Below are 12720 nucleotides of genomic sequence, written 5' to 3'. Positions count from 1 at the left end.
CAAATCCAACATATTTATTTAACTTTCCACCTAGAATCACTTACAATAATTATTTGTGTACGTCATGAGATGAATGCGAGAAGAGCGTAATTTTTTTTAAAATAGAATCAATGTTGAAGTTCATATAATGGCATATTTCAACATAAAGCTGCAAGGTTTCTAAACGCACCCTGATCTAAGAAGAGCCAGTAACAAATTCAGAGAAATAAAACGGTAGTGTATTATAATCAAAATTAAAATATTCTGTATTCGAATAGGCTACTACAAGCACTTTCGAATCGTCAATCAACATATAATATCGGCATTGCGGTCCATATACGAGTAGGAAGCTACCACAGGCTCTGAAGGAAGTCCTGCTGGGACGAGCCGGCGAAATTCAATAATTGCTCTTTACAAATATAGTTTTATAAAGAGTGCTTGCAGAGCAACCTGCTCCACTTCTTGACAGTTCGCAATATAAAAGTATGTCGTAGTAAAAAAGTAACGTATGTCTTGTTGTCCGGTGGAAGAAAGAAAATGGAGAAATTATTTGGTGTAATTCCGACGCAGTCTCCAAAATGCAGTTAATTCTCTCTAGTGATCTGCATAACCAGGACATCTGAAATTGATTGTGGAATTCTATTGTACAACGCATTCCTTGTGCCATAAACGATTTACTAATTTTTGAAGACAAAAACTAAGAATATACACCTTATTTTTATAACTTATATTAACACCGTATCTATCACTGTTTTTTTAAATAATTTAGGATGTTTTTCTCGGATACACAAAACAATATTATATATATATATATTACGACGCAGCCGTAATAATACCAATACCGTATACGGTTGTCCATACAATAGTAACTAATATTGGCCATGTTGGCAAATTATTTAAGAAGTAACTATTATATTATATTATATCTTATACTGTTCATAATGTAATTTTGTGAATTATTTCTGAATAATTTTCAAGGTTATAGATATGATTATATTATGATTTAGTTTTTGTGTTGACTTTTTTGTAATGATCTCTTAAGGACTTGACCTTCTTAAAGCCAATCGGCATTAGAATGAGTCATTTGAACAAGAGAATATAGTACTCAAAGTTCATTTTGTTATCTTCAGAGGCTTATTTATGGCGACCACTTGTCGTAGGAAGAATGTCAAAAGAGTCCAATTTGACAAAAACTAGAACCAGTTTGATCTCCCCGAATTTTTTTTTGTTAGAAAATAAATTTATTACTCGATAACTTAGAGACACTACATGAAAGTGTATATATATATGTATGTATGTATATATATATATATATATATATATATATATATATATATATATTAGAATATGTTCATACTACCGTGAATAGTTAATTTTAGTATTGATACTTTTACCTATACATTACCATTACAACGTTTAGTTATAATTTTTTTACACTTTTTTGTACACTATAAATAATAGCTAAAAAAACAATTCATGTAAAGGTACATGAGGCGGTCTTAGCGCTCGAGGCGATCTCTACCAGACAACCTTTGGATGGAGATGAGAAACATGAAGGTTAGGGCAGTTTAGGGTGTACGTAAATACAAATACATACAATGTTCTCAGTAGCCTCCGTTCATAAAGATGTAACGGGCATTTTAACCCATTGTGTTTCATGGCAGCTGGCATTTTTATATGCAATACTTACTAATATATTGATTGTTTAATTTTCGTACATTTAATACTTTAAATGACATGTTTGAATAATTAAATCGTTAGTTGGTACTCTCGTTTAATTAATGAGTGATAATTGGGTCGCTCTTGATTCGACCTCTCGCATGGGTCACTTGATATAGACTCGTATCAGAAACATTCCACTTCCGTGAAATGGGTATTTAATATAATATTCCATAGTGTAACGGTACCTCAACACTTAATGATTCAGGTAAGTTACTCAAGTCGATGCAGAAATCGCCGAAATGTCTATTAATATTTTTCAAAGTAACCCTGTAATTTTAAAAAATATGCTCTGTGAAATACTGACTACATGTTAATTTATTATTTGTTTATACAATTATTTTTAATAATAATTGAATTTTTATATCTATTTAAACCAAAGGACTGACATAGATGTAAAAGCTTTAAAGGAGTGAATATGTACCTCAAAAGTTTTTAATCATGTTGCCATTTTTTTTTATTGTTGTTGCTGGCAGGCAAAGTCTGCACGGATAGATAATAAACTATAATTTCATTAAAATCCTTTGTCGTGTAGATGTCAGCTAAGAATTTACACCAGCAAAGAGGTAGAAGGGCAGAAATTTAAACATCTAGGTCTAAAATCAATATTTCTATCTATAATTTCTGCCACGTGAAGCGAGTGAGCCACTGCGTGCCGTGTGGGTCCGACATATAAAAGGCTCACCTCATTTCCTATCGGGTGTCTTACGACGCAACAGAGGGATCAGTTTCTAGAGGATGGGCGGCAGCGTCCTCTGCGTACTGCAATTCTGTGATCGCCAACCCGTCTGTCAAGCGTGACGATTATGGTATATCCTCCAATAGCGATCATTGGGAAAGGGCTATGCCCAGCAGCGGGCGTACTTCGGCTGAAAAGCGAGCGAGGGTTAGCTAGCCTATAAAATAACTGTGTTATTGACTTATTGGCATTTCCAAATTCCGAACTCGAGGTTGTAGTGCGGCGTTTAGCTTAAACCTCGTTTACGTAACTAAGTTCAAGGGGCCCGCTCGGGAATTTCGGCCGTTACATCACATGCAATATTCCGGAATATTCGGGTATATTGGCATAGTTTCAACAAAAAATTTTACAACCGCATTTTGACAACCTTAGCAAAACTAAAGATGCAGCAAACACATGTACTTATATACTTGGTTGACTGTAGATTCTTGTTATGAACATCTTAAGAGTAAAATAGAATTCCTATAAGAGCTATGATCCAGTTTAACAGGAACGGTATTTCATTATCAGTGGCCCATATAGCTTCATCTGATACCTGCTTGCAGAACTGGGTTTCTCAAACTGTCCTACAAAGCTCTAACCCATTATAACCAGATACATGGTCGTAGAGTGAAAGCGTGTACTAAACCAGTGTCAACTGTGTACAAGATTTTGAGAAAAAGTTGTCTTTTTAGCTTCAAAAAAGCTTTAACAATTTTTGCTGACAAATGAGCTTTGAATTTTTGTCAGTATTCACCCTTTTAAAGCTTTCTCACCTATAATCAATCAAACTGTGGAATTAATATTTGTGAGAAACAAACATCGCGTATTATAACAATAGGTTGTTTATGTGAGTGTACATACTCAATGGGTCGAACAGATTTAAAATGTTTGTTAATTAGTAAAGTTCGTTAGTATAAAAAAGATTTTGTTTAATTGTTTTAGGCAGCGATGATGAGCTTCAGAACGTGTACCGACGATCTGGTACAATTCCATGCTTTGCAAGAGGAAATCGAGGCGGCACGACCAAGCGGCAAAGTAGATGAAGTGTTCAAAAAGTGAGTATATTTGAATAGATCCTGTCTCCTGTTTTGTCGTTCCTCAAAACGAGATATTCATGGCAATGGTTTATATACATACATTAGTACATCACCTTTATCATGTCAGTGTATAGATATTTACTACGAAGCATAGGCCATCCACAAAGATCGCCACGTTAATTCCCATAAATCAACGTCAAGCCGAAATCGAGCCAGTGGGTTGGTTTTGGCTAAAACGCGGCTGGACATAAAATACAACTTTGAAATAAAAACAGGCCATTGCGTTATAATATTTTATCAATCGTTACTAAGGAACTAAGGTAATATGAAGTTGAAAGAAAAACAATAATTACAAAACCGGTCATATTTTTTATTTTACCAGCGTGTAAGGCTTGCAAAACGCCTCAACTAGTGAAATCAGTGGACTAATGATGTTAAACGCGAACGCATTGCAGTAAATCGTTTTGAATTTTTAAAACCTTTAGTATATAGCTCTCCATTTTATTCCTAAGATTATTTTAATATTTTTTCCTTAGCACGGATTCTAAATAAAATGCGACATTCGTCGCAAAGGTTTAAAACGAAAGGTAAAAATTAATTGTCTATTTATTTAGTCAGGTTTTCACATCTCGTGTATTGGCGTACGGATCACGACATCCGAACACGGTTGAAATTCCTTCCACCCGCACTGTTTTGCTAATACTTTTATGGTGCGAACAGCCAAGTAGTGGAAAAACCTACCGGCGTCATTGTTTCCTGAGAATTATAACTTAGGAGTCTTCAAGCCAAGAGTGAATAGGTTTCTTCAAGGCAGGCATGTATCATCGTAGATCTCGTCATCGCTTAACATCAGCCGAGACACAGGTCAAATGTTTCGCCTGAAAAAATTACAAACAATTACTTAAATATGAGGATATAATATATACATGAATTACACATATGTATTACACTTATTGATACAGTAAATAGTTCTTTAATAAATAACTTATTGGTTAATCGATGGACATGTTTTATTATTACATGCAATTACATGACATTTTTTATACAAATAATGTGTACATGACAGTAACACGAACAATAGACATTGCGAAATTTGACGCCACGGTTTTGATTCGGGGCATCGACCCGATTCGAAATATCGTTCCATTGCCTCACGTCAACATCGTAGTTACAGACAAATTATAATTTTTTGTTATAAGTGTCACGTGGAAAAACACTCATAGAGTACAGTAGTCGTAATAGACTTGAACACAAATGTTCATTGATCGAATGAATTGGTTGTTGTATCTACATGTTTTACCAAGGCTATAAAAACAATAAACAGGTTTAGCGACACGTGACGTTCTTAGATCAATAAGTTCCACTCATATCTAATTACTAGTATACGGCGTTTAATTTGGCACATCGAAATAACTTTCGTTGTAAATATTGTTCGTAAAAACACAATCATTTTTAATTACTCTAAAAATAAAATGTCCAGAGGTGAATGTTTAGGTCATTTGATATAAATTAATGTATTGTATTTTATATTCATACACCAATGGTTCAACAAATGATAAATAACGTAATGATAATATAGTAAACAAAAGCGTTTTCGAAATACGGATGCAGACTTTATACAGATAGAAATTATTGGCTTGTCGCTGTCTAATAGATCTTTAGTGATCGCTTATACAGGGTGATTAGAAATGATCGTGGATTTATTTTACCTCATTAAGGTTTTTGCATCTATAACCAATCACCTTTTATAATTGATATGGTTTGTAAATAATTATCAATATTTTTTCATATACCTGCAGTTTGATTATAAATTAAAACAAAGCAATAACAAATAACCACGTAATTGGCAATTGTACATCATAACCATTTATAAATGTCCATAATGATAGTTGCAATATTTGAATTTCCGACCTTTTCAACGCTTTAAAGAAAATACAACAGTTAGTGTCGTTTATAGGACATGCATTCATTTATTCATATACTGCTCAAGTTTAATAGCTTAACTTAAGTCAGTGTTAGAGGACTCGAAATCTTGTAGCTTCACATAAAATCTTTTATGATTAGGTGGATAGACAATATGTATACTCAAGGTTGGAGGAAGAGGCTTGATGGCGGCATGCGATCCTCCGACAAGATCATTATGGCGATCCATATGAAGACCTATGCTTAGCAGTGGGTGTCAGTGGGTTGACATGACGATAATGTTTTTGTGTTTTTTCCTCAAATTCCACCTTGTATTTAGATTTGCAAGCAGTAACGACCGGAAAAAAACAGGTTCCGATACTAGATCTATGCTGTACTACTAGTGAATAATGGTTCAGAATGTTGATAGCCTCATAATATCTTGCCCTATTTATTTTAAGTTTAGTTAATTATAAAAATCTTTTTTTTTGTATATAACCCGCCACAATATATTAATTATTTAAATATATAGGCTATTGCAAGTAATGATTCCGAGTTCACCATTGGAAATTTTGTATCTCACACAAGGATGGCCTATGACAAATGTTTTTCGTAAAGTGTCAAGTTCAATATTACACAAACATAATCTAAGGTATCTTTTATTAGTGTTATTCTCAAAATCGTCGTTTTTGTATGTGATATTGTTAAAGCATCGGTAGATAAATTTAATACATTTTTTTGTTTATTAAATTTCTTATATAAACATACTGCCAATTACGCCATCTATCCATTATGCTTTACAGATCGATTCAAATATAAATAGAGTAAAGAAACAATAACAGAACGCAATTAATAGGAAAACATTTATTTTCAATTCAAGGTTTTACTATTGTACACAGATTGTAAACATATTTCTTTTATTGGTAGATAAAAATGGTAAAATAGTTTATAGGTGAATTTCATTATGGAGAGTAGTTGTGTTAAAAAATAATGACTCATTGTGATAACCATGTGTGATAAATAAGTGATATAACTTAACCCAACCACGCCCCTTTGACAAAATATGTCGTAGTATATTACAGTTGTCCCAAACATCGTAAAATAGAAAGACATAAAATAGTTACAGGAATTATAATTTACTGTTAACAGATAAAAGTAGAAAAGATTGTATTGAATTTAAATATTAAAAATTTAACTCGTTTATTTTTTTGCATTTGCTAAATAATATGTCAAAATTTCGCAGTAATTCATGCAGATACTGATCGATGTTTGATTTCATTACATTTTTTTAAATAATAAAATTAAAAGGAAACTGGGATATATTTATCGATGGCTTCATTTGTGGATTATTTAATCCCTCAAAAAGGCGCATGAGCCTTGCGAGCCGTATGTAGCTTCTCCTGTTTTATTAATATACCATGTTCACATTTAGTTAAAAAAGTTTTCAGGAAGTAAGGCACTTATTTACTCTTTCACCAATTATTAAATTATTACCAACTTAAATTAAAGACTAGACTCTCCACAATATGCTACCAACGAGTCTCAAATTAATTTGGGCACATCGCCCGAATATAAACCAGATATCTTTAACAAAGTTCTCTTTGTAAGGAAATTAAACGATAAAAGACCACGTAGGCGATAACTTACTCGCCGGTCTGGACAAGTCAATAACTAAACTCTTTTCTATTGCCCTGAGGAAAGTAAAGGACGGGATAATATGGAAAGAGGTTGTCATAGACACCATTAAGATGTTTCAAGACAGACGCGACCCCACGGTACGTCTGACGGTTTTGATATAAATTTTTTTTTAAATTAATTTTTGTCACATCATTTCAGATATTGCGACAGGCGACCGATATTCATGGACTGTTTTGGTAACTTGACGGATGCGGTCAAGAAGTGCCTCAACCCAAAGGAGCGAGAGAACATCAAGCCGCTGCACAATATGGCGGAACAACTCGCTGAGTTCGTATGTTACAAAGACGGCGACAGGATCGCGTGTGAGTATATTATTACTGTTATTAAAATTGTAACGAAAATCAGGGAAGTAACTGTACTTCAGTGGCACGCTGGGTACGCCTGAGATAGAAGCCGCCTGTATACAAGAAACGGAGTATATCTCCGCACATGGCGTGTCCACCTTTTACTTTTCCTGGATTCACGATGCGCTATTCAGCTTTTAGATGACTCTTTCTATATTTTTAACACGTTCCGTGCCTCGGCAATTTTCAAAGATTTTCCACTCAGGCCGCGAGAGGCGTATATGACCCACACTTTAAAAATTAAAAAAAGTCCTTTAAGTTGTATGTTTTTCACTTTTTCCATTCTGAAAAGCTATAAATTCAAAAAGTTATCAATTCTAATATGCATTACGTACGCGCATACGTGATGTGAAGCTATCTATATTTGAACCTACAATTCATTTTTTAAGAATCCTTTGTTTTTAAATGAGAACTGTAAATGGCCTGAACGAAAAGTGCATCGGCGGTGGTATATTCCCCTCATGTCATGGAATGTGTTAATAGTTTATTGTCAGCTGAAGAAAGTTATTATGGAGTCCTACATGTAAAGAATATTAAATTAAATTAAACAATCATTTACACTAAATACCTTACGTTTGGAATTTACCTAGTCGAATATTTTTGAAATCATATTGTGTGTTTATATTATGTTACGTTAGATTTAATTTGTTAACGGCACAAGTGAAGCAGGATAGCTATTTATGTTTCTGTATTCTTCTTTGACTTTGTTAAAAACCCAATGTTATGTCCACCTTTTAATTTATCCACGAAAATAATGACATTTGTAAAAAAATAAAACATGTCATTATTAACAGCGACTCAAAATTTTAACATTTCGTCTTTAACTGTAGGAATCGACCTCCATACTTTTATTATTTTTAATCAATCAACTAAAAGCAAAGTACAACGTGATTTCGACGATGCCAAACTTGTATATATTGTATATAAAAATGTATCGAAGCCACAACTGAACAGCTTATATTGATTGGACTTAGTGCAATGTTTCGGCAATGACCATAGAATAACAAACTGTGTCGACAGTCTCAATGATTTGGAAAGTTTATAATTTGACATATTTCTGTGCAAAATTAAAACAAAACATAATAAAGAGCTATGACTTATTTATTTTGTGTTTAAATAATGAACGGTTAATTCAAAGATAATTTTCCTATTTCGTACACTGCAAGTGTAATGTGATCATATTTTCCTTGCATTTTTTCTTTCTGGTTTGCGAAGGTTATAGGTGTGTATAAATTATCGTAATTATTATGTGTGTATAAATAAATTTCTGCTTTGTTTATGCAAAAAGAAGTGTTTTTATTATTGTTTGCCACTGTAAAGTTTCTTTCTCTTGCGAAGTACACTGTTAAAGTCTTAACGGGATTATTTTAATTTATATCTAAATCTACATTAGTGATTTCCACATGCGTACTAACTCATCACGATATCCCTGGAACCATAAGACATTGAAACTTGAAGTTTGATAGGATTATTTCTTTCGCCGAATATAGGTCAACTAAGTAATTTTTTTTCTACTGATTTAACAAAATTCTACTTGTTAGAGAACTTTAGATTTATTAAAAAAAAGTATTATTGTAAACTGTAGTTCTTATAGGTATAAAACTTGGTCAGAGTTTTTTGGCTTGTTAACAATTAACCAACATAATAAAATTATACTCACAATAGGCAGTGGGCGCTAAGTGGGCGATGCATAGCTGGTATAGCTATATAGATGAGAGCCATTCCAAATAGTACACCGTTAATTAATTACTCGTAAATATTTACAAACATTTTTTTTATTTTATAGTGTTCATCGCGGAGAAGGGTCCGGAATGTCTGAACGAGAAGTCAGATATGATCAACCAATGTGTGAACAATACATTCGCGACGCCGAACTTCAATATGAACGATTTTCCTGAAAATATTCCAGAAATTAATTTCGGGGTGAGCTAACATTTTACAAGGGTCAAATGACCCATAATAAACTTTTGCATTGAAAATGTTAAAAATGAGATGAGCAATAGATCAAGCATTCTTATTTTTTTTGCCTTTGTAATGGAAATGGCCAATAATATAATAATTATTTTATTTAATTGTAATACATTTAATTTTTATTTTGTACATTCAAGCATAAATTTAAATTCGGGTCATTTAACCCGCTATTGTAGAAATAGATACCCAGTAAGTGTTGGTATGATCAATGTTAATTCGACGTATGATAAAATGTCAATTTCCAAGGACCCACAAGAAAGACCCCGCCTTATGCATAAGAATATTTAAATTATATTATAGATATAAGAAAAATAGCAATGTCAGTAAGGTGTGCATTGGAAATAAACGAAAACTAGTTATACCGCACGCTAGACTTCTTAAAATTAATAAGTAGTTTAATTTAAAAAAATTAAAATTATCGTGTAATTAATTTAAGAAGTTCATTATTGTGTGAAAGTTGATAATAAGGCTTGGGAATTGCATTTTAATAAAGCTTGGGAATTTGAACTTGTATTGTAAAAATTATCTCAAAAAACAGTCTGAATTTGTAGCAAGCTTTTCTCAGATTATAGAATTCCTGAAAGCTATGATTATTGAGGAAACCTCATAGCTTCAAGTTTAGTACTTTTACAGTGCGAATAGCCAAGGTATGGAAATAGCTTTTTCCGTACCTCGGCTTTCTTTTTCAGCTACCTATAAGTGAATAATTTTCTTTAAGCAAGCATGTAGCATCGTGAACCTCGTCAACGGCAAATGCTTTGCCTATAGTCGAAAAAAGAGTGTTATTATAGGGGATCTCAATCTGATTGTAGTTTCTATAAGATTGGACTCTTCTGTCATTCTTCTCAAGACGTACAGACGGGATTACTAAGTAATGGCATGTGGATAATATGAATAAATCGATATATCATTGTATATGCGTTTAGAATTGCGAACGAAGCGAATTATCGAGCTATGTGATTGATCATAAGCACATTACGATTATATTATCATATAAAACAACCGAAAAAATCTTCGCCTTTGTTGTTACAGGAAAAGGAATGTGACCAGCTGACGCAGGTCCAAAAGTGCATCGTGTCCGCTCTGGAAACATGCTCCGACCCCACTTCCGGCAACATCATCGAGTCCCTGTTCAAATTTGCGCGAAAATCTTTACCTTGCGTAAGTATTAATATAAAATACTACTTAACATCTATACTTATATAAACGACCGGAATCCGTTCGATAACCACAGTGACTACTGTAATCGAAGAATTACACTCCACCAAAGAGGTCGCCTGATGGCGACAAATATAACAAAACAAACTGTTCAAAAAAGGTCACAGTCATCAGACGTAATGGATACAATTCAAGGAGAATTTATATTTATACGTTTGACAGAATAATTTGCCAGTAGTTTCCGCCCGTTGTTGAATAATCTTTATTAAATAAAACGGTCTTTACCATAAATATTAATCTACATATATCTATGTCTCATTCTCTCTATTGGTTACTGTCTAGTAAATCACAATGTGAATATAACAGCGATATTTATATCTATTAAATAATCACCGAATATACCTTTCGAAGTTAATGTGTATGATATGACTTTTTCCAATTTTCTCTAGGTTTCGAAAAAGTTGTCACACTTCTGGTAACTATGTAAACTTTTAATAAGCATCTATATAAATCCATTATCTTGAAATAATTTTTAATTTTATGAAACTAAAACTGGCATAAGTAAATCAAATCCTTTTACTGTGTAAAGGCTTTTAAGTAATAATAAAACTTTGGACTGAATTATTCTTAATATTGTGTTGAGGAAATTTTTGGTATAGCGCTTCCAAATCCAGGCGCGTTTGGAACCCACATAAGCTACGTAATTTAAGTTGAAAAGTGACATTATAGGAGAGGAAGTTGTAAAAACTTTGATTTTCATTTCGGGCATTTTTTATAAAGTACACAAGCGATCATTGCAAATGATGTAAGGTGAATAATAAAATAAAATGGAAGATCTCATTAATGGAGTAATTACAACAATTATGGTCTCAAAGTAAAAACACAACTAAACCCACAGAAAATGACCTCGCGTTGGAGCAACACGAAATCAGAATCTTTGGTTTAAATTTAAAATTAATATTATTTTAAAATCTTTATAAACTGTTCCTTTTAATGACAATTAAAAGAGAATTTTTCGTTTCTCAATTTTTATGTACAAACAGTAATAAATAATTATTTTTTTAAATATACCGTCAGAGAGATGAACGATTGTCTTGGGTTAAAAAAATATAAATTAGTTTTAAATAATTGATAATAAACAATGTATATAAGATTCAAAATTAATTATGAATGCAGATTTGAAGAATTGATAATTAGATACAAATTAAGAATTGATGAAAATTATACATTTTTCCTGCGACTTCCTATCAGGATGACGAAGCGATTGACCTCGACAATCTGAAGGCCGTAAGTGTAGATTTTGTCTGCGTGTTTAAACATCGCATATGTTATGTTGCATTCGTTATTTCTTTTCTCAATTTTTAGTCATTTTTCTTGCGCATGTTACATACACATACATTTGATCAATGTATTGAATTTTTTTCACGATATAATTTACATTACATTTTAAACGTATCTTTTGTTATAAGCTGTTCTAATTGTTAATGCCATATTTAAATTTATTGCATTGTTTAATCCTCGATTTAAGTTGCATGACAAATATTAAAAAATCGCTTAAAATCTATACTGTAACGATGAGATACTCAGAATACATCAAGTTTATATCTGGAAATAGTTGTATACAGTGTTGAAGTTTATTATTATTTTTTAGAAAAAAAATTGTTTTTATTATGACTAATAAAAAATAGGTAAGTATTTACGTTTAAAAATTCAATACCGATTAAGCGGTCTTTTTCTAACAAATACTCTATTTTTGTTATGAACGTTGAAATTTCTATTATATCCGCTTATCGCCTTTTTATATTATTTTTGCAATGCTGACCGAGTATGAATCTTTAAATTAAATGTTTGTGCATGTCGATATCGATAATTTTTGAACTGTAAATTAGTAGTTTAACCTTCAAATGTTAATGGAATATTTATTTATTTATTCATTCGATATTGAAGTATTTATAGAAAAAAATGTTAATAATATTAGTTCCATAAAATATAATTAGCAAGTTCTAGTGGTAGTAGCCAGGCCATATAGCGCTCAAAACAAATAGCAGATTTTTAGGTTCTGGATGGGAGACCACGGACCGACAGGCGCAGCGCAATACGTCCACTTATAGTCGGAAGACTGACTTTGTTATAGTTCCCTTATTTTTCTGACAAAAATCTATAGGGGAGCCCCAGCTGTGAATGTGTCCTA

General features: G+C 32.4%; 1 protein-coding gene across 2 annotated transcripts in view; it reads left to right on the top strand.

Moving 5' to 3' along the window:
• Nucleotides 1-12720, top strand: part of LOC137931267 (27 kDa hemolymph protein-like) — a 47168-nt gene that overhangs the window by 32486 nt on the left and 1962 nt on the right. For both annotated transcript variants that reach the window (XM_068774695.1, XM_068774694.1), the window contains 4 exons: nucleotides 3362-3474; nucleotides 7195-7358; nucleotides 9187-9323; nucleotides 10404-10532. In XM_068774695.1, the coding sequence (XP_068630796.1) occupies nucleotides 3362-3474; nucleotides 7195-7358; nucleotides 9187-9323; nucleotides 10404-10532 (543 nt within the window). The remainder of the gene's footprint in view (nucleotides 1-3361; nucleotides 3475-7194; nucleotides 7359-9186; nucleotides 9324-10403; nucleotides 10533-12720) is intronic.

The sequence above is a fragment of the Battus philenor genome, unplaced genomic scaffold (genome assembly GCF_028537555.1).
Source record: "Battus philenor isolate CCGP_79_NKW_IND1 unplaced genomic scaffold, ilBatPhil1.0.hap1 SCAF_7, whole genome shotgun sequence".
Lineage (NCBI taxonomy): Eukaryota > Metazoa > Arthropoda > Insecta > Lepidoptera > Papilionidae > Battus > Battus philenor.
This window is presented reverse-complemented; position numbering and strand designations above follow the sequence as displayed.